Source organism: Erythrolamprus reginae, chromosome 4 (genome assembly GCF_031021105.1).
Source record: "Erythrolamprus reginae isolate rEryReg1 chromosome 4, rEryReg1.hap1, whole genome shotgun sequence".
Taxonomy (NCBI): Eukaryota; Metazoa; Chordata; class Lepidosauria; order Squamata; family Dipsadidae; genus Erythrolamprus; species Erythrolamprus reginae.
In genome coordinates, this window is record NC_091953.1 from 23,553,405 (window position 1) to 23,578,624 (window position 25,220).

Sequence of the window (25,220 nt, forward strand, 5' to 3'; positions counted from 1 at the left end):
TAGGGAAAAGAGTAAAATGTGGGTTAACTATCCAGAATATGGAATGCCCTCTGTGGATATGATAGGATCAAACCTAGATGCCTGGATTAGCTTAAGGAAATAATTATCCATTTAAGCTTCCATTTACCTAAGGTAATTGAAATCCTTCTGTCTGTCTATGGTAAAAACTAATTACAGTGTTCCCTTGATTTTCGTGGCTTCGAACTTCGTGAATAGCCTATACCACGGTTTTTCAAAAAATATTAGTTAAAAAATACTTTGCGGGTTTTTTTATATACCACGGTTTTTCCCACCGGATCACATCATACGTCATCGCCAAACTAATAATTTTTGCAAATAAATAACAAAAAAAAATTATTGTTAATAAATTATTATGCTTATAAATATCAGGATCACTAAGTTCAATGGTGAGTAACAGTAATAATGGTGAGTAAATGGTTGTTAAGGGAATGGGAAATGGTAATTTAGGGGTTTAAAGTATTAAGGGAAGGCTGTTGTGATACTGTTCATAGCTAAAAATGGTGTATTTACTTCTGCATCTCTACTTCGCGGAAATTCGACTTTTGCGGGCGGTTTCGGAACGCATCCGTGGAAATCAAGGGAGCACTGTATATACTCTTCTGTTTATTTAGCCGTCCTGCATTGGCAGGATTTTGTCTGTATGCTATGTGTTACATATTAACCATTCACATTGTAACTAGGTTAAGTAAAGAATGAATACTTTATATTTTTATATGCAGGAAACTGGCTATGAAAAAATAAACTGGCAAATCCAGAGAGAGAGCTTCAAATCATGAGGCTGCTCAATCAGAGAGATTTCCTGGCCCTTTGTTCTACAAATCATATCTCCATGTCTGTGGTTTTTACAGGCAGGAGGTTGGACTAGAACAAGAATCCTCCAACCCACGGGCTATGGACCAGCAGCAGTCCGCAGCTTCCCAGAAACCAGGATTTATGAACTTACCTGGATTTATTTAATAAGTAAGAATGTACAGTATGTTGGTTGACCTGTGGTGGTAGTGGTTAGATGCAGTATTGCAAGCTAACTCTGCCCACTGCAGGAGTTTGATGTTGACAGACTCAAGGTTGACTCAGATGTGCCTCCTTCCAAGGTCAGTAAAATGAGGACAATGTTGTGGGCAATATGCTGACTCTGTAAACCACTTTGATGTAAATCACTATGAAGTGGTATATAAAGTCTAAGTGCTATAGCTATTGCTATTAATTCATTTTGACACCTCTCTGCTAGTAAACCTATTTTTAGACATTTTAAAAGTTTTCAGTGGACGCAGTTGTCTGTCTGTCTGTCTGTCTGTCTGTCTGTCTGTCTGTCTGTCTGTCTATCTAATCTATCTAATCTATCCATCTATCTATCTATCTATCTATCTATCTATCTATCTATCTAATCTATCTATCTATCTATCTATCTATCTAATCTATCTATCTAATCTATCTATCTTATCTATCTAAGTGCTATAGCTATTGCTATTAATTCACTTTAAATGTTACAGTTGCTACTGTAAAACTGTACTGTCACTTAAAAGGTTAATGTGCACTCAAAGCGTTAACATTTAATTGCAGAGTAAATGTTCAAGGCTATGTCCTCATTGAAGCTACAAAAGCTCATGATCGTGCCTGGTCACTTCCTTGTTACTTGACATTTGCCTGAAACAGGGGAGTTGATTTTCTAAGCTCCGTGCTTATATTTAGCTTTGTGCTTTTATCTATCTTATTGTATTTTAGCTTCGTGCTTTATCTATATATTTTAGCTTTGTGCTTGTTATCTATATTCTGTATTATTCTGTATTTGCTAAGTGCATATTTTGGATTGTTTATATTTTGTTTATATGTAAATAATACTTATTTAACTAAGTCTGTGTCTTGGCTTTATCACACATCCACGCTCTATTAAAATTCTCTGCTCGGTATTGTCAAAGGTTTCATAGCATAGCTAACCGAGACAAGCCAACAAAAACAATCATACGTCTCATACAAACCATACGTAAAGCGGGAACGGCCCAGGGGAATCAATTCCCCCATGCCTGACGGCAGAGGTGGGTTTTAAGGAGTTTGCAAAAGGCAAGGAGGATGGGGGCAATCCTAATCTCTGTGGGGAGTTGGTTCCAGAGGGTCGGGGCCGCCACAGAGAAGGCTCTTCCCCTGGGTCCCACCAGACGACATTGTTTCGTCGACGGGACCCGGAGAAGGCCAACTCTAAGGACCTAACCGGTCTCTGGGATTCGTGCGGCAGAAGGCGGTTATGAAACTCAGAGTGACTAAAGAAGGATTCTGCAGACCTAGTTTATGTCTTATTCAGACTAGAATATTTATACTGCTAGGAATCAGTTTGTATCCAATACAGAAGATCGTGTTAAACATATTAGAAGCCAGAATTAAACGAGGAAGTTATCTTTTATATGCAATATAAATATGTAGCGTGCACTTCATAAAATACTTGGATTGTAATATTGATTGCTTACCCGTCACGTGTTGATAGCGTGTTCTTCCCAGCATAGAATGCATAGCATGACCCATTTCATGGAAGAGATTCTCCATCATTCCAGGAGTGAGCAACGTTGGTGAACCATTGCTGGATTGAGGTAAGCTTAACATAAGGACAACGACAGGAAGTTGGTATTCTTCATTTTCTTGCAGCCTGCCTCCACGGATTGTAAAATGACAGTCCTATATTTAAAAAAATCACGCACACATATATACACTCACATAACCACACGCTATCAGAAATATTCAACATAGAAACATAGAAGACTGACGGCAGAAAAAGACTTCATGGTCCATCTAGTCTGCCCTTATACTATTTTTTTATTTTATCTTAGGATGGATCTATGTTTATCCCAGACATGTTTAAATTCAGTTACTGTGGATTTACCTACCACGTCTGCTGGAAGTTTGTTCCAAGGATCTACTACTCTTTCAGTAAAATCATATTTTCTCATGTTGCTTTTGATCTTTCCCCCAACTAACTTCAGATTGTGTCCCCTTGTTCTTGTGTTCACTTTCCTATTAAAAACACTTCCCTCCGGAACCTTATTTAACCCTTTGACATATTTAAATGTTTCGATCATGTCCCCATGATCATGTTCAACTTAGAGTAATACCAGTACAATTTGTAAGAGTCACAAAACTGTTTATAATTATAGCATTATCTAAAATTTTAATTTTTAAAATATTCAAAACTGATGTTGAATTCTGTTAATAAACTTGACTAGCAATTGCCCTTTAGATTTATATACTGCTTTGTAGTGCTTTACAGCCCTCTCTAAGCAGTTTACAGAATCAGCATATTGCCCCCAACAAGAGTCTGAGTCCCCATTTTACTGATCTGAGAAGGATGGAAGGCTGAGTCAACCTTGAGCCTGGTGAGATTTGAACCACCAAACTGCAGCTAGCAGTAAGCTGAAGTAGCCTCTAACCACTGCGTAACCTCGGCTCAGCTCGACCAAGCAAAACAAGGCCTTTTGCATGACTTAAATTTACATATTTTATACATTTCTTTTCTAGTTTTCTTTTAATTTCAACTGCATACCAAATCCTTGAATTAAATTGGAATGAAATTTAATGCACACTTGCCAACCAATATTAATGTATTCCCTGAGCACTGGGAAATCATCTGTTTGTGTAGATGATGAGTTATTTTTGAAGGATTACAGAAATTTCCAGCTCCACTAAGCATTTCATTCTAATAGCACATGAGAATTTCCTAATTAAAGTGCCTTTTGGGAAGCTATGGGGATTTCCAGAACAAGGGAATGACAAAAGCTCCTTCCATGAGCTTTCTTACAGTCATAGATCCTAAAATGCATTTTGCAGGTTAAACTATCTCTAAATTGAAAAAAGGTTCACAAAAAAGCCCCCTCCCCGCCTTTTATCAGCAAAATAAACCAATAAGCATCAATTTTTTCAGTTCAATTTTCATTTCATTGTGTGCAGAAATGTTCAGACTACCTTCCAAGTGAAAAAGGTTTCAAATTGACCAAACATAAGCACCTCAAATGAAGAATTTTCGGTCCAGGTCAGGGTGACCCAGGAAGAGTACAAGTGTGACTTTTGTTTTCAGCAAGAAAGAAGCCCCCCCCCCCCCAAAAAAAAAAAATTCTCATAGAGAGAACTCCTGAAATGATGCAAACTCATGAAATTTCAAGTTTCAGATATGCAGGGAAAACTTTTTACAGGGTCTCAAAGTTCGAAAACGGGTCTCACAGACCCGAAGTTAACAGCAGCGTTAAGAGAACATAGCCAGTGGCCAAAATTTTCTGTATGAACTAAAACGAAGAAAGGACTTTTAATTGTGTGACATCACATCACAAAAGAACTAAACATTAAAGCATTCCTTCTCCAAAAGCTTAAAGTGTTGAGTTTTGTCATTCTCTCATTTAAGGCTATGTTAAATGTTTTACCGTTTCCAAAACAATGGTCACTGAAAGTCATAAACTATTCAGGCTGTAATTCAGCAGCTGGTCACCTTGGCAGTTCAGGATGTCTGACGTGGCACAAAAGGAATTTGAAAGTATCTACTGTACTTCTAATGTAGTAGACATAAAAAGGTAGGTAGTGTATTTTGATTCTCAATCATCTGCACTATTTATGTATTCTTAAACATGTTGTTAATGCAAAAATACAAAAAAATTCCCACCCTTGGATTTTATTTAATTCAATTTTTTTAACCAAATGTATTTTAATTTAAGTGGCATATCCTTAATTTGCTCTGAATAATGAAATACGTTTTATAGTTTACCATGTATTAATTTTTGGAGGGTAGGGATAAGATAGGCAAAGTGATTGTTGATGTTAGAATGTTACCTGATGAGGCTTGTCTGGCCTTTGAAAAAAGTCACAGTAAATATATCCCAATAATCCTTCTTTTTCATGGACAACTGCCTAAAAATAAAAAATGAAAGTTGAAAAATTTGCCATGAGTTAAGTGTTGATAATTTCATACCAAAAATTAAATATAAAAACTGCTTAACTGTGTTCCACATTTGATTTTCATCTAATAATGGAGGCAGGTTGAAAACAGAATCAGTCTGAATTATCAATTTTTTTGGAGTATAAGACGCATCGGAGCATAAGACGCACCATAGTTTTTGGGGAGGAAAATAGGGAAAAATATCTGCCTACCAGACATTCATCTGGCTAGTGTCCTTAGTCTGGTCAGCTTCAGCACCTTATTTTATCCCCTGGTTAGGGCTTTAAAAAAAACCTTATTCAGAGAGAGTAACAATGAAAGAGCTTGCAAGAACTGGGAACATCCTTAGCACCTGGTTAGGGCTGGAAAGAAACATTCTGAGCAAGTAGAGCAATGAAAAAAACCCTGTAAAGACTTAGGGCTTGGAAAACATTCTTTGCAGAGAGAAACAATGAAAGAGCCTGCAAGGTAAGATCTGGGAAAATCATTAGCACCTAGTTAGGGATAGGGAGGGGGGGGAGCTAGATTCAGAGTAATAAGATGCACCCAAATTTTTAGCCTCTTTTGGGGAGGAAAAGGTGTGTCTTATATTCCAAAAAAATAGGGTAGTTTTGTCATCTAAGATGCTAATGGAATCCTAGCTGCTCTCAGAAACCATCTCAGTCATTGCTAGACTAAAGTCTCCAAATGCATATAAACCTAGTAAGTCTGATCAGTGTTTTTTTTCCTTCAATCACAGATTTAACACTGAGTTTAATTTGCATAATTTTTCCAATTGAAATCAAATAAATTACGATTGGTGAAATAAATTATGATTGGCGTGCCTACCGCACCTGTCCTAATGTTTCCCTCTTATTAGTACCCATCTCCGAGTCTTCGGAGAAGGGTGGCATACAAATCTAATAAATAATAATAATAATAATAATAATAATAATAATAATAATAATATATAATTTTACAATTACAATAGTTTACAATTTTATGCATGGTATGTCTGTATGTATGTTCGGTTTTATAATGTGTTTTTAACTGTTTTAATATTGGATTGTTATATGCTGTTTTTATTACTGTTGTTAGCCGCCCCGTCTACGGAGAGGGGCGGGATACAAATCCAATAAATAAATAAATAAAATAAATAAACAATATTAAATCTATATATACTACCAATACATACTTGACAAAATAAAAATAAATAAATAATTCAGTAAGATTAAAGCTGAACTAACTTAGCATAGATTGAACTCAAGTAGAATAATCAAAGCTTTAAATAGATGGGGAGAAAGATTATTATTGTTATTCTTACTTACTAGATGCAGTATCTTTATTTCTTTAACTTCGAGACATTTAGAAATTAAATTTCTTACCAGTTTACGAACATCCTCACACCAGACTTCTCCCTTCGCAGGCTGTTCAGCATAGAGAGAGATTCCTAGAAGCTTATTGAACAAAATGTTCAGTCCATCCATACATGCCCCAAGAGAGAAAAAGGGACAATATAGACTTGGTTCAATGTTATACCTAAAACACCCCAAAAGAATATGTGTTACAAAAGAACACGAGGCTGTCCTACTTAAATAACATTACCAACTAGGGGGACTTTAAGTCAGTCACTGTCTCTTAGTTCAACCCACTTCACAGGATTTTTGTTGTGGGTAAAATAGGAGGTGGAAGGTGTATTGGGTATGTTCATTGTCAACAAAGGCAGGATACAAATAAATAAAATAAAAATCAAACTGTTTACATACATTGATACAAGCATATATGCATTTGCTAGCAAAACTGGAATTTTATGCAAATTGCTAGGCTTCTGACCCAAATGTAAATTATGTATGAAAAAGACATTTTAGATAAATTGTATTTCCACTGCTCTCTAGGCTTATTTTACTTACAGCAGACAGACTCAAACTCAACCCGGATAAGACGGAGTGGCTGTGGGTTCTGCCTCCCAAGGACAATTCCATCTGTCCGTCCGTAACCCTGGGGGGGGGGGATTATTGACCCCCTCAGAGAGGGTCTGCAACTTGGGCGTCCTCCTCGATCCACAGCTCACATTAGGGAAACATCTTTCAGCTGTGGCGAGGCGGGCGTTTGCCCAGGTTCGCCTGCTGCACCAGTTGCGGCCCTATCTGGACCGGGACTCACTGCTCACAGTCACTCATGCCCTCATCACCTCGAGGTTCGACTACTGTAATGCTCTCTACATGGGGCTGCCTTTGAAAAGTGTTCGCAAACTTCAGATCGTGCAGAATGCAGCTGCGAGAGCAATCATGGGCTTCCCAAGGTATGCCCATGTTACACTAACACTCCGCAATCTGCGTTGGTTGCCGATCAATTTCCGGTCACAATTCAAAGTGTTGGTTATGACCTATAAAGCCCTTCATGGCATCGGACCAGAATATCTCCGGGACCGCCTTCTGCCGCACGAATCCCAGCGACCGGTTAGGTCCCACAGAGTTGGCCTTCTCCGGGTCCCGTCGACTAAGCAATGTCGTTTGGCGGGACCCAGAAGAAGAGCCTTCTCTGTGGCAGCCCCGACCCTCTGGAACCAGGTCCCCCCAGATATCAGAGTTGCCCCCACCCTCCTTGCCTTTCGCAAGCTCCTTAAAACCCACCTCTGTCGTCAGGCATGGGGGAATTGAAATTTCCCTTCCCCCTAGGCTTATAGAATTTATACATGGTATGCTTGTATGAATGAGTGGTTCTTTAAATTGGGGTTTTTTAGATTGTTTTAATATTAGATTTGTTTACATTGTCTTTTTATATTGTTGTTAGCCGCCCCGAGTCTTCGGAGAGGGGCGGCATACAAATCTAATAAATACAAATATAAATACACCAATTAATATTCATACAATGAATGAAAGTCAACAGTCTATTGACATCATGTTGGACATTACCCCTGGATGATAGAAGTGAGGAGAAAACAGCTAGACGATGGATTCACACAATATTTTGTTTTAGACATGATGTCAGATTCAGAACAGTTACACAAAACCTAACAAGCACATTCCAAAATATTAGTAGAGTCTACAATATATTTGGTTGTCAATATATTGATTGTGAAGTAAGACGACTTGATGGTAGGAAACTATCAGCTAGAAGAAATGCATCTACCAAGACCAACTGACAGTCAGAAAGTTGTTGAAAACTTTTTAATTTCACTGGAAAGAAAAAGAAATACCAAAAGATGCAGAAGTATTTTAAAAAATTATGGAATGTGCAGAATTAGATATGATGACAAAACTTTTGAACAACCAAGCTGAAACAGAATTTTATAAAACATGGGACAAAGTATATAAATGGTGGAACTTTAAAAATAGTGGTAAAATTAAATAAGTAAGAATTTATAATTATTTGAACTTATTAATTTGAATGTTAACTGTATGCATATATGAGAGAACATTTAGAAATAAATAAGACAGGGTTTTCCTTTTTAAGTTATACTAAATAAGTGAATTTCAAAAAAATTATAACATGATAATGATAGATAGAATGTAATAGTTTAAAAGCAATATAAATATAGTCTTTTTGCAATATTATCAATTTTAAACTGTTATTTTTTATATTTTAATATTAGTTTAAGTATTTGATATTTTATAGATAAGAAAATTAATTAACAAGAACATAGAGTACGTGTGTTATATTTCTATACTGGTCTGATTATAGTTAGCTTTTTTTCTGTACTAGTTAGACTTCTGCGACAAGCGGAGCAATGGTAGCTCCTTGAATGTTGTTTGTTTTTGTTTGTCTAATGAAAAATAATAAAAAAATATTTTTTTAAAAGAAAACTTTTTAATTTCACAAAATTTGGACAAATTCGAACACAGTTCCAATTAGCAATCTGATAATATTTTAGATCAAGCCAAATCCAAAAATGCTACGGAATTCCTGAAAGTTTGGCATTCAGATGTATCATTTATCATTAGACACATAAAGTCCATTTAAAAGATACAATCAAAAGCCTTAAAAATTGTTTTCTGAAATTTATGAAGTGGCCCATGTTACTTGTATAATTCTGGGTGGCTAATAAACCAGTTCACAAGAATTTAATGTATAATCCTTGTGATCAAAACAAAAGGCATAGTTAAATTACTTACCTAAATACCCGAGTGTAGTTTTGCATATGTTTCCTGGGAGCCTTAACTATGCTCAAAATGCTGAGCAGAGTGTTCTTTTCCACCTTCTCTCTAATGTCCTGCTTATCTTTTATATTTCTGGGCTTGTAGGCCTTAGAAAAGAACTACGGTATTGGCCACAGCAATCCATTAACCTTTGGAGATCCATCTGAAGCCTGGAAGCATTTTGAGAATCATTTCTGCCTTTCTACAGCATGCCAGCTTCTTAAATACAGTGGAACCTCTACTTACAAACATCTTTGTGGGGCCTCTCTAGGAATCTCCTGGGAGGAAACTGGGCCTCTACCATCCCTGTGGTTTCCCCAATCACACACATTATTTGCTTTTACATTGATTCCTATGGGAAAAATTGCTTCTTCTTACAAACTTTTCTACTTAAGAACCTGGTCACAGAATAAATTAAGTTCGTAAGTAGAGGTAGAAACATAGAAACATAGAAGACTGACGGCAGAAAAAGACCTCATGGTCCATCTAGTCTGCCCTTATACTATTTCCTGTATTTTATCTTACAATGGATATATGTTTATCCCAGGCATGTTTAAATTCAGTTACTGTGGATTTACCAACCACGTCTGCTGGAAGTTTGTTCCAAGGATCTACTACTCTTTCAGTAAAATAATATTTTCTCATGTTGCCTTTGATATTTCCCCCAACTAACTTCAGATTGTGTCCCCTCGTTCTTGTGTTCACTTTCCTATTAAAAACACTTCTCTCCTGAACCTTATTCAACCCTTTAACATATTTAAATGTTTCGATTATGTCCCCCCTTTTTCTTCTGTCCTCCAGACTATACAGATTGAGTTTATGAAGTCTTTCCTGCTACGTTTTATGCTTAAGACCTTCCACCATTCTTGTAGCCCGTCTTTGGACCCGTTCAATTTTGTCAATATCTTTTTGTAGGTGAGGTCTCCAGAACTGAACACAGTATTCCAAATGTGGTCTCACCAGCACTCTATATAAGGGGATCACAATCTCCCTCTTCCTGCTTGTTATACCTCTGGCTATGCAGCCAAGCATCCTACTTGCTTTTCCTACCGCCCGACCACACTGCTCACCCATTTTGAGATTGTCAGAAATCACTACCCCTAAATCCTTCTCTTCTGAAGTTTTTGCTAACACAGAACTGCCAATGCAATACTCAGATTGAGGATTCCTTTTCCCCAAGTGCATTATTTTACATTTGGAAACATTAAACTGCAGTTTCCATTGCTTTGACCATTTATCTAGTAAAGCTAAATCATTTACCATATGACAGACCCCTCCAGGAATATCAACCCATTATACAGGTACCACTGTATAATGTAACGTAATGATTGTTAATCATGTAGGTGTGTTTTATTATATTGTATTGTGAAGTATTGTATTGTAATACAGTATTCCCTCGATTTTTGCGGGTTCGAACTTCGTGAATAGCCTATACCACGGTTTTTCAAAAAATATTAATTAAAAAAATACTTCGCGGGTTTTTTTCTATACCAGAGTTTTTCCTGCCTGATGACATCATACGTCGTTACCAAACTAATATTTTTTGCAAATAAATAACAAAAAAAATAATAATTGTTAATAAATGATTATGTTTATAAATATCAGGATCACTAAGCGTCTTATTCAATGGTGAGTACCAGTAATAATGGTGAGTAAATGGCTGTTAAGGGAATGGGAAATGGTAATTTAGGGGCTTAAAGTGTTAAGGGAAGGCTTGTGATACTGTCCATAGCCAAAAATGGTGTATTTACTTCCAAATCTCTACTTCGCGTAAATCCAACTTTTGCAGGTGGTCTCGGAACGCATCCCCCGCGAAAATCGAGGGAACACTGTATATTTCTTTTTAGAACGGATTTTGCAATTTATATCAGAAGTAACATTAGACTAATATTCTGTTTCACATAACAACTGAATAGAAAACTTTTTATTGTGTGCTAACTCAACATACATAGCAATAAAGCAGATAGATTAAAGAGCGCATTGATTTATTTGAACCGAAATCCTGATTCACATTAAAAGGAACAATTTGCAGGACCGGTGGAGGTTTGTGAAGGGGAGAGAATCCAGTAATTTCAGTTTGGCTCAATAACATTTTTATAGGCAACAAATCAGGTCAACTGGTCCAATGAGGTAAGAAAAGTTTGTTCATTATTCTTCATGAACAGCACGATTCAAACATTAAAGACTGTGCTACTAAAGGGCAGTAATTTCAGTGGGCCATGATAAACAATTGTATCAAAGCCTGTATGCTTTCAGTGGTTTAAACAAAATACAGGCATATAAAATTACTCTCAATTAGACTGAACATTTGGGGAAAATATGTCATGCATGACTGCCATCAACTTCATGGAATGGTTTTTTGATAGCTGTAATAATTATGAAAATTATTACATTCAAATATCTACCGGTATTACAAAATTTTCAGCAGAGATTTCATCTGGCGTTCATCAACCACAGTTTGCAAGACAAAGGTTTCTGTATTGTGTTGTCAATAAAATAATAAACCTTTACATAAAGGGTATTTACAACAGAAAGATCCTTTCAATTTTGCTCTCACTTTTGAGGATGGGAAGCTCCTCAACCTACTGTCTCTAGAGGTCCTGATCATCACAGTCAGTTTTGGCCACAAAATTGTCTCAACTTAGGCTAAGATATTAGATTTAACCCACAATCATTCTTGGCTTTGTGGTGAAGACACATTTTGAAGCAATCTTTTCCACAATCCAAAATCTACAGTGTATTATATACTATACAGTGATACCTTGTCTTACAAACTTAATTGGTTCCAGGACGAGGTTCTTAAGGTGAAAAGTTTGTAAGACGAAACAATGTTTCCCATAGGAATCAATGGAAAAGCGATTAATGCGTGCAAGCCCAAAATTCACCCCTTTTGCCAGCCGAAGCGCCCGTTTCTGCGCTACTGGGATTTCCCTGAGGCTCCCCTCCATGGGAAACCCCACTTCTGTGCGACACTGCAGGAAAATCCCAACATTGCAAAAATGAGCACTTTGCTGGCAATGGAAGTCCGGAGGTGGGGTTTCCCAGCGAAGGGAGTATCAGTGAAATTGCAGAATCGCAAAAACACTGAAGTCCTTGAAACCCCAACTCCGGACCTCTGTGTTTTTGCAATGCCGAGATTTCACTGAGGCTCCTCTTACTGGGAATCCCCACCTCTGGACTTCTGTTGCCAGCGAAGTGCTCGTTTTTGCGCTGCTGGGATTCCCCTGCAGCATCACAAAAACATGGAAGTCTGGAGGTGGGGTTTCCCATGGAGGAGAGCCTCAGGGAAATCCCAGCAGCACAAAAACGGGTGCTTCACTGGCAACGGAAGTCCAGAGGCGGGGCATCCCAGCGGTGGTGGTAGGTTTGTAAGGTGAAAATAGTTTGTAAGAAGATGCAAAAAAATCTTAAACCCCGGGTTTGTATCTCGAAAAGTTTGTATGACGAGGCGTTTGTAAGACGAGGTATCACTGTATATCCATTTCATGAGCTCTGTCTCTGTCTCTCTCTCCAGACTGCACCCCCTAAACAGTCTTAAGAGATAATCAAAGTCTAAGATCTTTAACCTACAATGTTTACTGTGTAGCATCCATGTGTATACATGCATTTTTCCTAATTTATAAACAAAATCTGAATATATATTTTTTCAAAATTCAGAGAAGTGCATACTTAGCTGCAATTTTAAGAGTTAAAATAATACAGACCACCCAAAAATGATCACCTAGACCTGCAGCGTGCCTTCAACCAACTAGGTTTCATTTGATGTTTGAGACTTCTAAATAAGCAAACATAGGAAACCCTACTCAGCTTCATGGGATTTATTCCTAAACATACAATTACAGCCTTAGTAAGAAATAAAGTCTATCCAAAGCTGATGAATTGTATCCTCAACCATTTTTTCAATCAAGACTGGAAATTAGCTAATCCTTGCAGATACCAATCCTAATTTAAAGGGTTAAATAAGGTTCAGGAGGGAAGTGTTTTTAATAGGAAAGTGAACACAAGAACAAGGGGACACAATCTGAAGTTAGTTGGGGGAATGATCAAAGGCAACATGAGAAAATATTATTTTACTGAAAGAGTAGTTGGAACAAACTTCCAGCAGACGTGGTTGGTAAATCCACAGTAACTGAATTTAAACATGCCTGGGATAAACATATATCCATTGTAAGATAAAATACAGGAAATAGTATAAGGGCAGACTAGATGGACCATGAGGTCTTTTTCTGCCGTCAGTCTTCTATGTTTCTATGTTTCTAATTGATTCATAACTACTGTATGTCTTAATATGTCCTGTAGGATTTATTGACAAGTATCTATACATAGGATTGGAGTCTTATAGCAGACGCCTGAGCATGTTCAACTAAAACTAAATCCTCTGCTAATAAATTACACTCTAACATCCAACAGAAGAATATATATATATATAGCTCAGGGTTAAACTGAGTCCTTGGTGTTCTCTGAGCTTGGTTGTTTGCTTGCAAAACATTTCATTACCCAAATAGATAACATCATCAGTGCTAGTGAGTGTTGGGTTTGCTCCCTGTTTTTATACAATAGCTTGCCCTGCCAATGTTGGTAGGATGTGTGGTTTTCTACTTTGTAGTTTCTTGGGTGCTGCACAGGAGGTGTTTTGGTCTTTCTGTTTCCTTCTCTAACTTTTTAGTGTGTATTTTGAATGATGTGTGAATTTGGTTTATCTCTACATGTCTATGGATGGCTGATCTGTCTGAATGTCAAACTTCCAGAAATTCCCTAGCACTTTTTGTTTAGCTTGGACTAGGATTCTTAGTTTCTCAGTTGAAACTACTATTGAATTGAATGCTATGTGTTGGGAGATTAAGGGGTTGTGTCTGGGATTCACATTTTAAAGCCTCACACTGCCTGTTTCTGGTTCAAGAAAATACACACCTTAATTACTTAGAAACGGTCTAGCAATTTAAAAAAATATATGCAGCAAAGTAAACTTACTTTTCCCAAGAGCTTTTTTAAAAAAAGTCATTTATTAATTAAATTGCATTACTTCAGCTTATATGCTACTCTGAAAATCCAAATCAGTTTACAATTAAGATATTATATTAAAATACACAAAATTAATTGGATAAGCTGAAACAACAAAAAGTCCCTAATATGTCACCATCTGGGCAGCAAAATTCTTCAAAATGCCTCTCTGAAGAACCCTGTTTCATAGCTCTTCAAAAATATAGTACTCAGAGGATTTTAATATAGAGAGTAAAAGTAATGGTATCACAGACCATTATTTTTTAAAAAATATAATTCTGAGTAGAGTGCAAATTACACTACTAGCACCTGATAGTAAATCTAAAAGACTGCTCACCCAAAATAAAATTTTACAGTTGTGAAAAAATAGTGAAGTTTAGGCAAGAACTCTGCTGCCAGGCATGGGGGAATTGAGATACACTTTCCCCCTAGGCCTTTACAATTTTATGCTGTATGTATGATTGGGTTTTATATAATGGGTTTTTAACTGTTTTTAGTATTGGATTATTGTCATATACTGTTTTATTACTGTTGTTAGCCACCCCGAGTCTGCGGAGAGGAGCGGCATACAAATCCAATAAATAATAATAATAATAATAATAATAATAATAATAATAATAATAACAATATTAAGATGACTAAAGTGATTATGGAAAGATTTCTCTCCACTTTGGTTTTAAATTCCAATTGAAAGTATTGACATGGGAAAATATCTTATTTGGGCAGGAAGAACCCAAAAAAGGAGTTAACAGAGAATGAATGTAATATTTCACGCCTAATAACTCTTAATAATAAGTAAAAAACTAGAGAAGTTAACAGAAGAGTCCAATGCTCACCTCTCAGCACGTAAAACACCACTAAGGTATGGATGATCCCAGGGCATTAATTTCTGAAAATGAAAGAAACCAAATTCTGAAACACAAATTTTTGAAAGTATTTCAGCAGGTATCACATTAGTGGTTAACTTATTCTGAATGATATTATAATATACTTTACATAGGGTGGTGTTTCTGAAAGCTTTAATGCTATTGTTAAAAATACAGGCACTATTTTATTAAGTTTGCATAATTAAAATATTAAAAATATACAAAAACAGAAATAAAGTCAAAAACAAAAAAAAAGATACTGATCCAGTTAACTTTATAAAATATGTACAATTTTTCAAGTCTGATTTCATTGTTCTGAGTCTTACATCAACCCTAAACAGGTTTAACTTAAGATACAATATTATATTGAACATAGAAATATACTGCTATATTGAAAGCGGTATCCTTCAGCATGCTATTTCTTTAAAATATTAATTCTGAAAACAATTCTGTTGACATGACATGAATACAAAAGAAAAAAGGAAAGTTACATAAGGTCAATTTATTGTTGAAGTTATTGAAAACATTTTTCAACTTAGATTAGTTATAAGGAGGGAAATTAATTACTTACTGATTTAAAAGGATATAGTTTCATTTTCATACCTTCCATCATTTCAAAATCCTTTTGAGTGCTACAAAACAATTTTATAATTAACTTTTCTTTAAATAATTTTAATTAATTTGTACAAAGATAAATATAACTCAGGCAAAACACAATAAAATATTATCAGAGAGAGAAATGCAATTTCTTCATTTCTTAGGACTGTTCCAGTAACATATAAAACTACGAAATTATATGGGAATCTTTCCTTCTTCCCCTTATTACAAAATAATTAAGATTTCAGAAACGACTTATTGTCTTAAGACAGAGCCTCAGTGGCTCAAGGCCATATATCTTGCTTTGTGCCTAAGGCAGGACTGATATATTAATATTACACCAAGCTGGCTCTATAAACGTTTATATTTAACACTTTTTGGAACAGTTTATTTTAATCAATATTTGAAAAAGAAGTTAACAAGAAATGTATGTTAAGTTCTATTAGTATAAAATTATAAAAGTATTTTTGCCTTGATACAAGATGAAATTGCTCATTTAATTAATAAAATTAAAATTGAAAGAAAGACTCACCGGCTGGATAATTTATCTGAAAGATTTGTCAGAAACTGCATTACTGTCTCTGAAAAAAAGAAATATAAGAAACTTTTAAGAATAACAACGAACGGTGAGAAAGAGCAGTTAGAAATCAAACAAGAACTAAAATATGAAACTGTTTAACCTTTGAAGGCAGTGTTGGGCTGCCAAAATTTTTACTGCCACACTGTGGGCATGGCTTATTTTGTGGGTGTGGCTTGAAGGTCATGTGACCGGATAGGAGTAGCGTACCAACCAAGATATGTTTTCAAATAGGTGCTTGGACTCTTTTTCAGTTGATTAAGTCACATTAGTTGAATAGCCACAAAAAGGAGAAATGATAGACAGCATTATTTGTTGGGAAGCACAGTAACATTCTAAGGTTTTGTATTGAAGCCACAACGTTCAGTATGAAAACAGATTAGGCAAGTAGCTCAATTTTCTTTAATTGCTATAAAAGTTCAGTTCTAGATAATGATTAAAATGCTTAAAGCATTTATGGGTAAAACATACTATTTATTTCCTATTTTAAAAGTAATTAAGTAAAAAAGTAACTAAGATACTAGAGAAGGAAAGACAATTAAAAATTATTAAGTATTCAATAAATCGTGCATAAACTTACTACCCTCACTGTGTCATCCCCCCATGGGGGCAGCAACTCATTACTGATTGAAGGTAAGGAAGTGGAGTTAGCACCCTTCAGACATGTCTGATGCTAAGCTGCTTTGCTTAGGGAAGATGCCAGTGCCAGTAGTGATTGCTAAACATGGACTACCTCTATTAATATTTAAACCAAAACACAGAAACTTCAGCCTTAAACTAGACTATTCCCTGAACCTATACACGCAAACCCAGCAAATTTAATATGCATCAAATATAAGTGCAAAAATATGAATAGCAACAAAATATAAAACAAAAATGCTTCCATTTATTGATGTTATTGACACTTGGTTATTTGGGCTTTGTTTCTGTAAAGATCAAATTAACTTACAGTGTTGAACATAATATGCTGAGGTGGCAATCTACTCTAAATTAAAACCAAGAAACTTTTAGATGATTACAAAATGCAATCATTATATTTATTTTATTATTTATTTGTTCGTTTCTTTTGTCAAGTACGTATTGGTGGTGTACAAAGATATAATAATATTTATATACATGATATTAGCAAAAGAGAGACATTAGGACAGGGGACGGAAGGCACTTATGCACGTCCCTTACTGACCTCTTAGGAATTGGGAGAGGTCAACAGTGGATAATCTAAGGGTAAAGTTTTGGGGGTTAGGTGATGATACTACAGAGTCTAGTAGTGAGTTCCATGCATCAACTAGTAAAAAGTAAAAAGCTGGTTTCTAGTAACATTTTACATTTACATTTCTAGTAAAAAGCTGATTCTAATTCCATGCGGTAGTTTGCATAGCCAGCGCTGGCTCTCATTGTTTCCTTATCTTTCAGTACAAAAGATGCATTTTACCTGGAGTTTGCGCCATTGTTCCTTGAAGAGCTCGATGAGCAAATGTATCATAACCGACTAACTGGGCTAGAGCATTTCTACTAGCAAGGAGTTCATCTAAACATTGCAGTTGCTGAGCATTCGGGTATAGAAAAACCTTGTAGGCGACTTCACGTACCTGGTATTAACAACAATAAAAGCAATGAATACACGTAGGCACAAGCATAGTTAGAATAGAACAGAATAATTTTTATTGGCCAAGTGTGATTGGACACACAAGGAATTTGTCTAGGTGCATATGCTCTCAGCGTACATAAAATAAAATATACTTTTGTCAAGAATCATGTGGTACAACACTTAATGATTGTCAGAGGGGTCAAATAAGCAATGAAGAAACAGTCAATGTTAATAAAAATCTTAAGGACACAAGCAACAAGTTACAGTCATACAGTCATAAGTGGGAGGAAATGGGTGATAGGAATGATGAGGAAAAAACCTAGTAGTAATAATAGTGCAGACTTAGTAAATAGTTTGACAGTGTTGAGGGAATTATTTGTTTAGCAGAGTGATGGCGTTCAGGAAAAACTGTTCTTGTGTCTATTTGTCTTGGTGTGCAGTGCTCTGTAGCGACGTTTTGAGGGTAGGAGTTGAAACAGTTTATATCCAGGATGTGAGGAGTCAGTAAATATTTGCACGGCCCTCTTTTTGAGTCGTGCAGTATACAGGTCCTCAATGGAAGGCAGGTTGGCAGCAATTGTTTTTTCTGCAGTTCTGATTATTCTCTGAAGTCTGTGTCGGTCTTTTTGGGTTGCAGAACCAAACCAGACAGTTATAGAGGTGCAGGTGACAGACTTAAAACCAAAATAAATGATAGTAAAACACTGACAAGTGTGGGTGTGGTTGTTTTTTTGTCAGGACAACCTGGTCTACAAAATTATGGAATGGAAGGATTATACTCCTGATGAAAAAAGCTTTCCCCTGGTATGACAAAGGTAGGAGTGCCTGGGGCTTAGAGGTTAGTACATCTACCTAATATGCAAGTAGCCCAGATTAGAATCTCAAAAGGGTATGGCTAGCTGATGAAAGCTAAATAGCTTGAAATAGATCTATATTTGCCTCCCTTTATTTCTTTGTCAGTAAAAACATAAATTTAACACTAAAACATTGTTAAACTGTCACCATTTTTGTATAAAAAGGCTTCTATATTAGAGGAACTCCAAGAAATAAACAGTTTACAACTATGCCCTCAATTTGTTATATCTGCTGTCACGCAAGCCGTTACCTTAGCTCAGCTCCAATGTGCATGTGCGTGATTTTCAGCCCACCCAGAGGTTCTGGGAGGGCATTTTCAGCTTCTGGAGAGGGAGATGGGGGAGGGCATTTTTGCCTCTGGAGCCTGGGGAGGGTGAAAAACGGGCCTACTGGGCGCACCAGTTTGGGAAATGGGCCGTTTCAGGCCTCTAGAGGGCCTCGGGGGGTGGGGGATGGCGGGAAGATCATTTTTGCCATCCCCAGGAATTGAATTATTGCGCATGCACAATAGCACACACACACACACTTTCGGCACCAGAGGGGAAAAATGTTCGCCATCACTTGTATAACAGATGTAAATTTAAAAACTCTTCATCTGTAATCTGAATATTTATTTATTTATTTTTATTTATTTATTTATTTTTGTCCAATACACAATGAGGGTTTTAGTGGGTATATATATCTATATACACATAGTAAAATACATGATGAAGGTTATAGAGGAGATACTCATAGTAAAATATATCTAAGAAAGAATAGAAAAGAAGATAGAGTAATAGAACATATCAAGGAAAGAATAGAAGAAGAGATATAGGAATAGAAGAAAGGTATAGGAGATATAGGAGAGCAATATCTCCGAGACCGCTTCCTGCCGCACGAATCCCAGCGACCGATTAGGTCCCACAGAGTGGGCCTTCTCCGGGTCCCGTCAACTAAACAATGTCGGTTGCCGGGCCCCAGGGGAAGAGCCTTCTCTGTGGCGGCACCGGCCCTATGGAACCAACTCCCCCCGGAGATTAGAACTGCCCCTACTCTTCCTGCCTTCCGTAAACTCCTTAAAACCCACCTTTGCCGTCAGGCATGGGGGAACTGAAACATCTTCCCCTGGGCATGTTTAATTTATATATGGTATGCTTGTGTCTATGTCTGTTAGTATATGGGGTCTTTTAAAATCTTTAAATTTTAAATTTATCAGATTATTTATGATTTGTTTCCACGTGTTGTGAGCCGCCCCGAGTCTTCGGAGAGGGGCGGCATACAAATCTAAGTAATAAATAAATAAATAAATAAATAAATAATAAATAGGACAGGGGACGGAAGGCACTCTAGTGCACTTGTACTCGCCCCTTATGCCTCACTTCAAGTAACAGAAAATACTTCCTTCCTGGTTCTACGTCTTGGATGATTTGTTTTGCTCCATTGAAAATGGTACATTGTAAAGAGGAGCACTTATAAAGTTACTCATATGTACTGCTAAGCAATTATGCAAACCAAATTAGGCTATAATTATTTTTACATACCAAATCATCTGGATTCTCTGCACTGAGAGAACTGATTTGGGCAAAACTGCCTTCAACTGCGAAGTTATGGCGAATGTGTTCTGGTAAAACACTCTTCTCAATCTTGTTTGGAAGATGAGACCCCAAGAGGAATTCATTGCATAAATCCAAAATATTGACATTAAGATTTACTGCATTCCTGCGCTGCAAATAAGGGGAAAAACATAGATATTTTTTTCATACATTTCATAATATGTAAATATATTAAAATATTTACAGAAAACACTGAAAATAGTAGCATCCATGAATTCCACCAGGAATTAATACTAAGTGCCCGTTGATGGCCAATTTGTAAACAATGACTTATTCAAGGGACCAACACTGACAATGCAAGCCACTAGTACGTAAAATGAGTTCAAAATCCATTCCCTTCTAGCACTGATGACATTGCCTAGCTTGGTAATGAAATGTCTACAAGAAAACACCAAGCTTTGAAAGCATATTTAGTTTATCTACACAAATCAACTTATGGATACAACTGGTTTCCATCAAATGCTTGAGGCGTAACACGTGTGTTGTGAGAACCGCAGCAGCTGTTAATGAATATCAGGTCTAATTCAGTGGGATGATTATTATCTATAGAGCCATTTATGGCTTAAGTCCTCATGATTTTCAGGGCCATGTACCCCAGAGGTCCTCAAACTTGGCAACTTTAAGACTCGTGAACTTCAACTCCTAGAATTCTCTAGCCAGAATTTTCCAGCTGGCTCTGGAGAATTCTGGGAGTTGATGTTCACAAGGCTTAAAGTTGCCAAGCTTGAGGATTTCTGGAGTACTCTGTGCAAAATGCATAGCCAATACAAGTTGGTCAAAAATGAGAAAAAATTTCTTGGTGGCAACACTATCACTCTGGAACTGCTTGCCTCCCATGTTGTAACCTACCCTGAGTCACTTTGTGGTGATATGGCAACAAATAAATTTAATAAATAAGTTAATTTAAAATAAATCAATAAATAAAGTCAGGATTGTCTCCACTCTATTAAAGTTTAAAATTTATTCTGAAGGATGATTGCTATGTGTTGTGGTTAGCTCTGGCCCAGCTCCTGCCCCAAGGACTGTGGATGTGGGGGAGACAAACACATGCTGCAGGCCTGTTTTGGCCGCCCCCCCCCCCCGGTGGAATCTGCTGATGAAGGCTCCTCTGACCAAGAAGACATGAGTGACAGGGAGGAGGAGAGTGTGGCAGACAGCTCAGAAGGAGATCAATTACCTAGCTCCTCCTTGGATTCAGAACAAGAGCGATGCATAGGTAACAACAACTGAGAGATTATTATCAAAGAAAATGAGGCCACCTGTGGTTGGGTGGGGCTGTGGTAATTAGTGAGGCTGCTATAAATAGCAGCCTGTGGGTTTGGCCATTGTGGAGGATTATCTGATCTTTGTGTTTCGTGACTGCTTTACTGACTTTGACCTTTTGTATGCTGATTTTTCCCCCCGCTTTGAAACTAAACCAGAGCAAAGTGTGTTTCACTTTGTGGAAGAAGAAGGACTGAATTGCCTCACAGTTGCAAGCTAAGTATCACAGAACTGATAAGGGACTTGTACAAATTACCAGTTTGTTTGAAGACGAGTGCTCTTTGCTATACCAAAAGAGGGCATAGTTTAAGTGAATTTTCATTATAAAGAACATTGTTTTGAATTTTCAAACGTGTGTGTGTCTGAAATTTGTACTGGTGAATTTTTGGGAGGAGTCTACCAGAGAGCCCGACAGAACACTATAAAACACTGTAAATAGGGTTGGTGGCAGTATGAAGGTATATAACATAATATTTCTTTTTAATTGGCTGTTTTTTAAGTATTGCAAACCACCTAGTTAAGGAATATGTGGCATCAAAATGACTGCCTATTTTAATTTTGGTAAATAATAAATACCTGTTCTTCATTCAAATGAATACCACTGATCTCAAAATCAAACATGAAAAGCTCAGCCACTCGCCTAAAAGAATAAAATTCCATTGTCAGGAAAATAATGTCAAATAAATAATAATATAAACCAAATGTTACAAATCAAATACTAAGAAGTGAATTTAAGACATGCAGGTACAAAAATTATTCTGTTCAACAAAGCATACAAAAAGGTAAGCAGATACATACAGAACCTTACTTTTTTCCTTATTCATAGTATCATATAAAAGATAAAGATGTGTACAATTTGTGCAATTTAATTACTATTCTTGATAGAAATTCATTTAAAATTAAGTCACATGCCCCTTCAGTTTTATGACTATATATTTATAAACACATCAGCAAGTAAATATTGCTTGTTTTTAAGTTAGCATGCAACCTTAGTTATCAGGAAAATTAAGTTACTAGAGAAACGCCGCAAATAGATGTCAGATTATTAAGATAACACAACAATATTATTTGTAATTTATTGACTGACAGATGATGCTAGAAACAAATCATATATATCTCTAACTACCTTTTAGATAATGAAATATGCTTCTGTATAATGTCTTAGTTAATAGGACAATAATTATTCAAAGCACACATAAGCATACAGCTTTCATCTATCTCTTCCTTAAATTAATCATTTCTCCTATGATTGTATAATGGTCCTAGGAAAAGATGTAACTTTTAAAGTTGCAAGCAGGTATGACACATTCATCCATACTCAGAATCACCTTTCTTTCTTCAAAATCACAACTGCTGCATATTTTATCCTAATCAGTTGCAGCCACTAGCATAAGCCACTTTTTAAACAATTAAAAAGAAATTAGATCTGCCAAAAACTAAACGCAACCATACTTCGTGGATCAAACAAACATATTACTTCATTGATCTGTAAATTCATGTATATACATGTGCATTATTTCATTGTCTTGTTGGCCAAATTTTTATACTGGGTTGAGTATAGTCTTAGATGAACTATTGTAAGAAACATACAGGAATAGGAATACAAAAATAAAATGTTAATTATGCCTCCAGAAAAAAGAAAGAAAGGAAACAGAAGTAAGCCAAAATAGAAACCAAAAATAATTTAGCAGTCCAGAATAATCAAGAATGTCAAATATGATGAACAAGAGGCAATTTTTCAAAGGATTATTTGAAAGAATTGGAAGATATCATACAGTCAGAAACAAGTTCACAATATGTTCCAAAGTAACATACGTACTAATGTAGTGAAATATAGTATTCCACATTCACTGAATATTACAGGAAAATTGTTACTCTAACAATTAAAATGTACCTTGTTTCAGGGTCAAGAGAATCCATAATATCTTTATCAATTAATAATCTTCTCAGACTCTGACATAAATCTACATTTGTATTTAATCTAGAAATATAAAAAATAGATATAGTTAATGTTACATTTACAATCAGACATTACTAGTTTCTGTATTTTCTGCCATGCTTTATAAATGTATTCAACTTCAGAAAAAGTTATCACAGACATACTTTTCTACCATAGTACCAATACTTCTGCAGGCTTCCTCAGCAGCATCTCTGAAAGCTGGATCAGGGTGGGCTATTTTCACAAAATCAGCCTGTTATAGTAAAAAAACACATGAAAGCAAAAAAGATGAGAAAATGTTGCATGTTTGTTAAAAAAAAACACTTGCTAATTGCATAAACATTGCACATGATTTGAAATGTTCATAAACGTATATAAGTTTTCAAAGAGCTACAACTAAAATGATTCCTAATCTTAATATTTCTGTAACATAGTTGAAGAAAAAAACATGTAGATTTGTTGTTCCTGACAATTTCAAAGCAGGATAGTATACAAGCCCAGTAAATGTTCTACTGTAAATAATGTCAAGTGGCTGTTTGACTTGTACATGCAACAGATAACAAATGTACCGTATATACTCGAGTATAAGCCGAGTTTTTCAGCCCAAAAAATGGGCTGAAAAACACAACCTCGGCTTATACTCGGGTCATTGACAAAGTCACCACACGAGGGCGCCATTGCTTGAGCCAGAGCGAGGAGGCACCAGCTTTTGTCTCCTCTCGCAGGCTGTAGTTCCTCTCCCTAGCTCAAGCAAAGGAGGCAGCCATTTGCTCCAACCGAGAGGGGGAAAAAGTAATGGTGAGTAACTATTCCTTGCTCTCTCTGCATTGCCTTTAGTCGGATTAAAAAGGCCCCCTGCTGTCAGATTCTCCTCCCCCTCCTTTGAAAGGATTTAAACTGTTTAAAAAATGGTATTTTGTGGTAGTTGCTGTCCTTGCTTGGATAGGATCTAATAATGTATTATGAGGCAGAGCTAGACAGGAATTCTTTTTCTATCTGTCTATCTTTCTATCTATCTATTTTTCTATCTGTCTGTCTGTCTATCTATCTTTCTATCTATATCTATCTATCTATCTGTCTATCTATCTATCTATCTATCTATCATCTATCTATCTATCTGTATCTATTTCTATCTATCTATTTTTCTATCTTTCTATCTATCTATTTTTCTATCTATCTATTTTTCTTTCTATCTATCTATCTATCTATCTATCTATCTGTATCTATTTCTATCTATCTATCTATCTATCTATCTATTTTTCTATCTGTCTGTCTGTCTGTCTATCTATCTTTCTATCTATATCTATCTATCTATCTGTATCCATTTCTATCTATCTATCTATCTATCTATCTATCTATCTATCTATCTATCTATCTATTTTTCTGTCTGTCTGTCTGTCTATCTATCTTTCTATCTATATCTATCTATCTATCTATCTATCTATCTATCTATCTATTTGGTTTTCTATGCTGATAACCTCACAGCAGCTAATGCTGAAGCTCTTCTTTGGATACACTTATTTATTTATTTGTTTGTTTGTTTATTTATTTAATTGGATTTGTATGCAATCCTTCTCCAAGGACTCAGGTTGGCTCACAGCATATATAAAAACAGAACAATAATGTAAATCCAATTAATGATGAGAAGGAATCCAGTTTTGAAGGATTTTAACTCTTAGGTTTTAGCTTTGTTCCTGATCGAGCTACTTTTTTTACTTTTTAATTTATTGTTAATATTGTTTATTTGTTTACCCTCTTTTAAATTTACAGAGCTAGTTTACTGGTTTTCTTTAAAAATAAATATTCTAAAACATGTCTCAATTAATGTAATTTTATTGTTTTCCATTTTTATAAGTTACCAGTAGCTACTGCATTTTCTAACCTCGGCTTATACTCG

The 25,220-nt window shown here is 36.0% G+C and overlaps 1 protein-coding gene across 1 annotated transcript in view; it reads right to left on the reverse strand.

Annotated features, from left to right (window-relative positions):
• The window catches only part of MIPEP (mitochondrial intermediate peptidase), a 77,625-nt gene that overhangs the window by 47,121 nt on the left and 5,284 nt on the right, over window positions 1-25,220 (reverse strand). The window contains exons 3-13 of the mRNA XM_070749786.1: window positions 23,488-23,576; window positions 23,279-23,365; window positions 21,961-22,024; window positions 20,050-20,232; window positions 17,519-17,675; window positions 16,042-16,090; window positions 15,484-15,544; window positions 14,883-14,935; window positions 6,292-6,445; window positions 4,822-4,899; window positions 2,481-2,685 (exon numbers count right to left, since the gene is read on the reverse strand). Coding sequence (XP_070605887.1) covers window positions 2,481-2,685; window positions 4,822-4,899; window positions 6,292-6,445; window positions 14,883-14,935; window positions 15,484-15,544; window positions 16,042-16,090; window positions 17,519-17,675; window positions 20,050-20,232; window positions 21,961-22,024; window positions 23,279-23,365; window positions 23,488-23,576 — 1,180 coding nt within the window. The remainder of the gene's footprint in view (window positions 1-2,480; window positions 2,686-4,821; window positions 4,900-6,291; window positions 6,446-14,882; window positions 14,936-15,483; window positions 15,545-16,041; window positions 16,091-17,518; window positions 17,676-20,049; window positions 20,233-21,960; window positions 22,025-23,278; window positions 23,366-23,487; window positions 23,577-25,220) is intronic.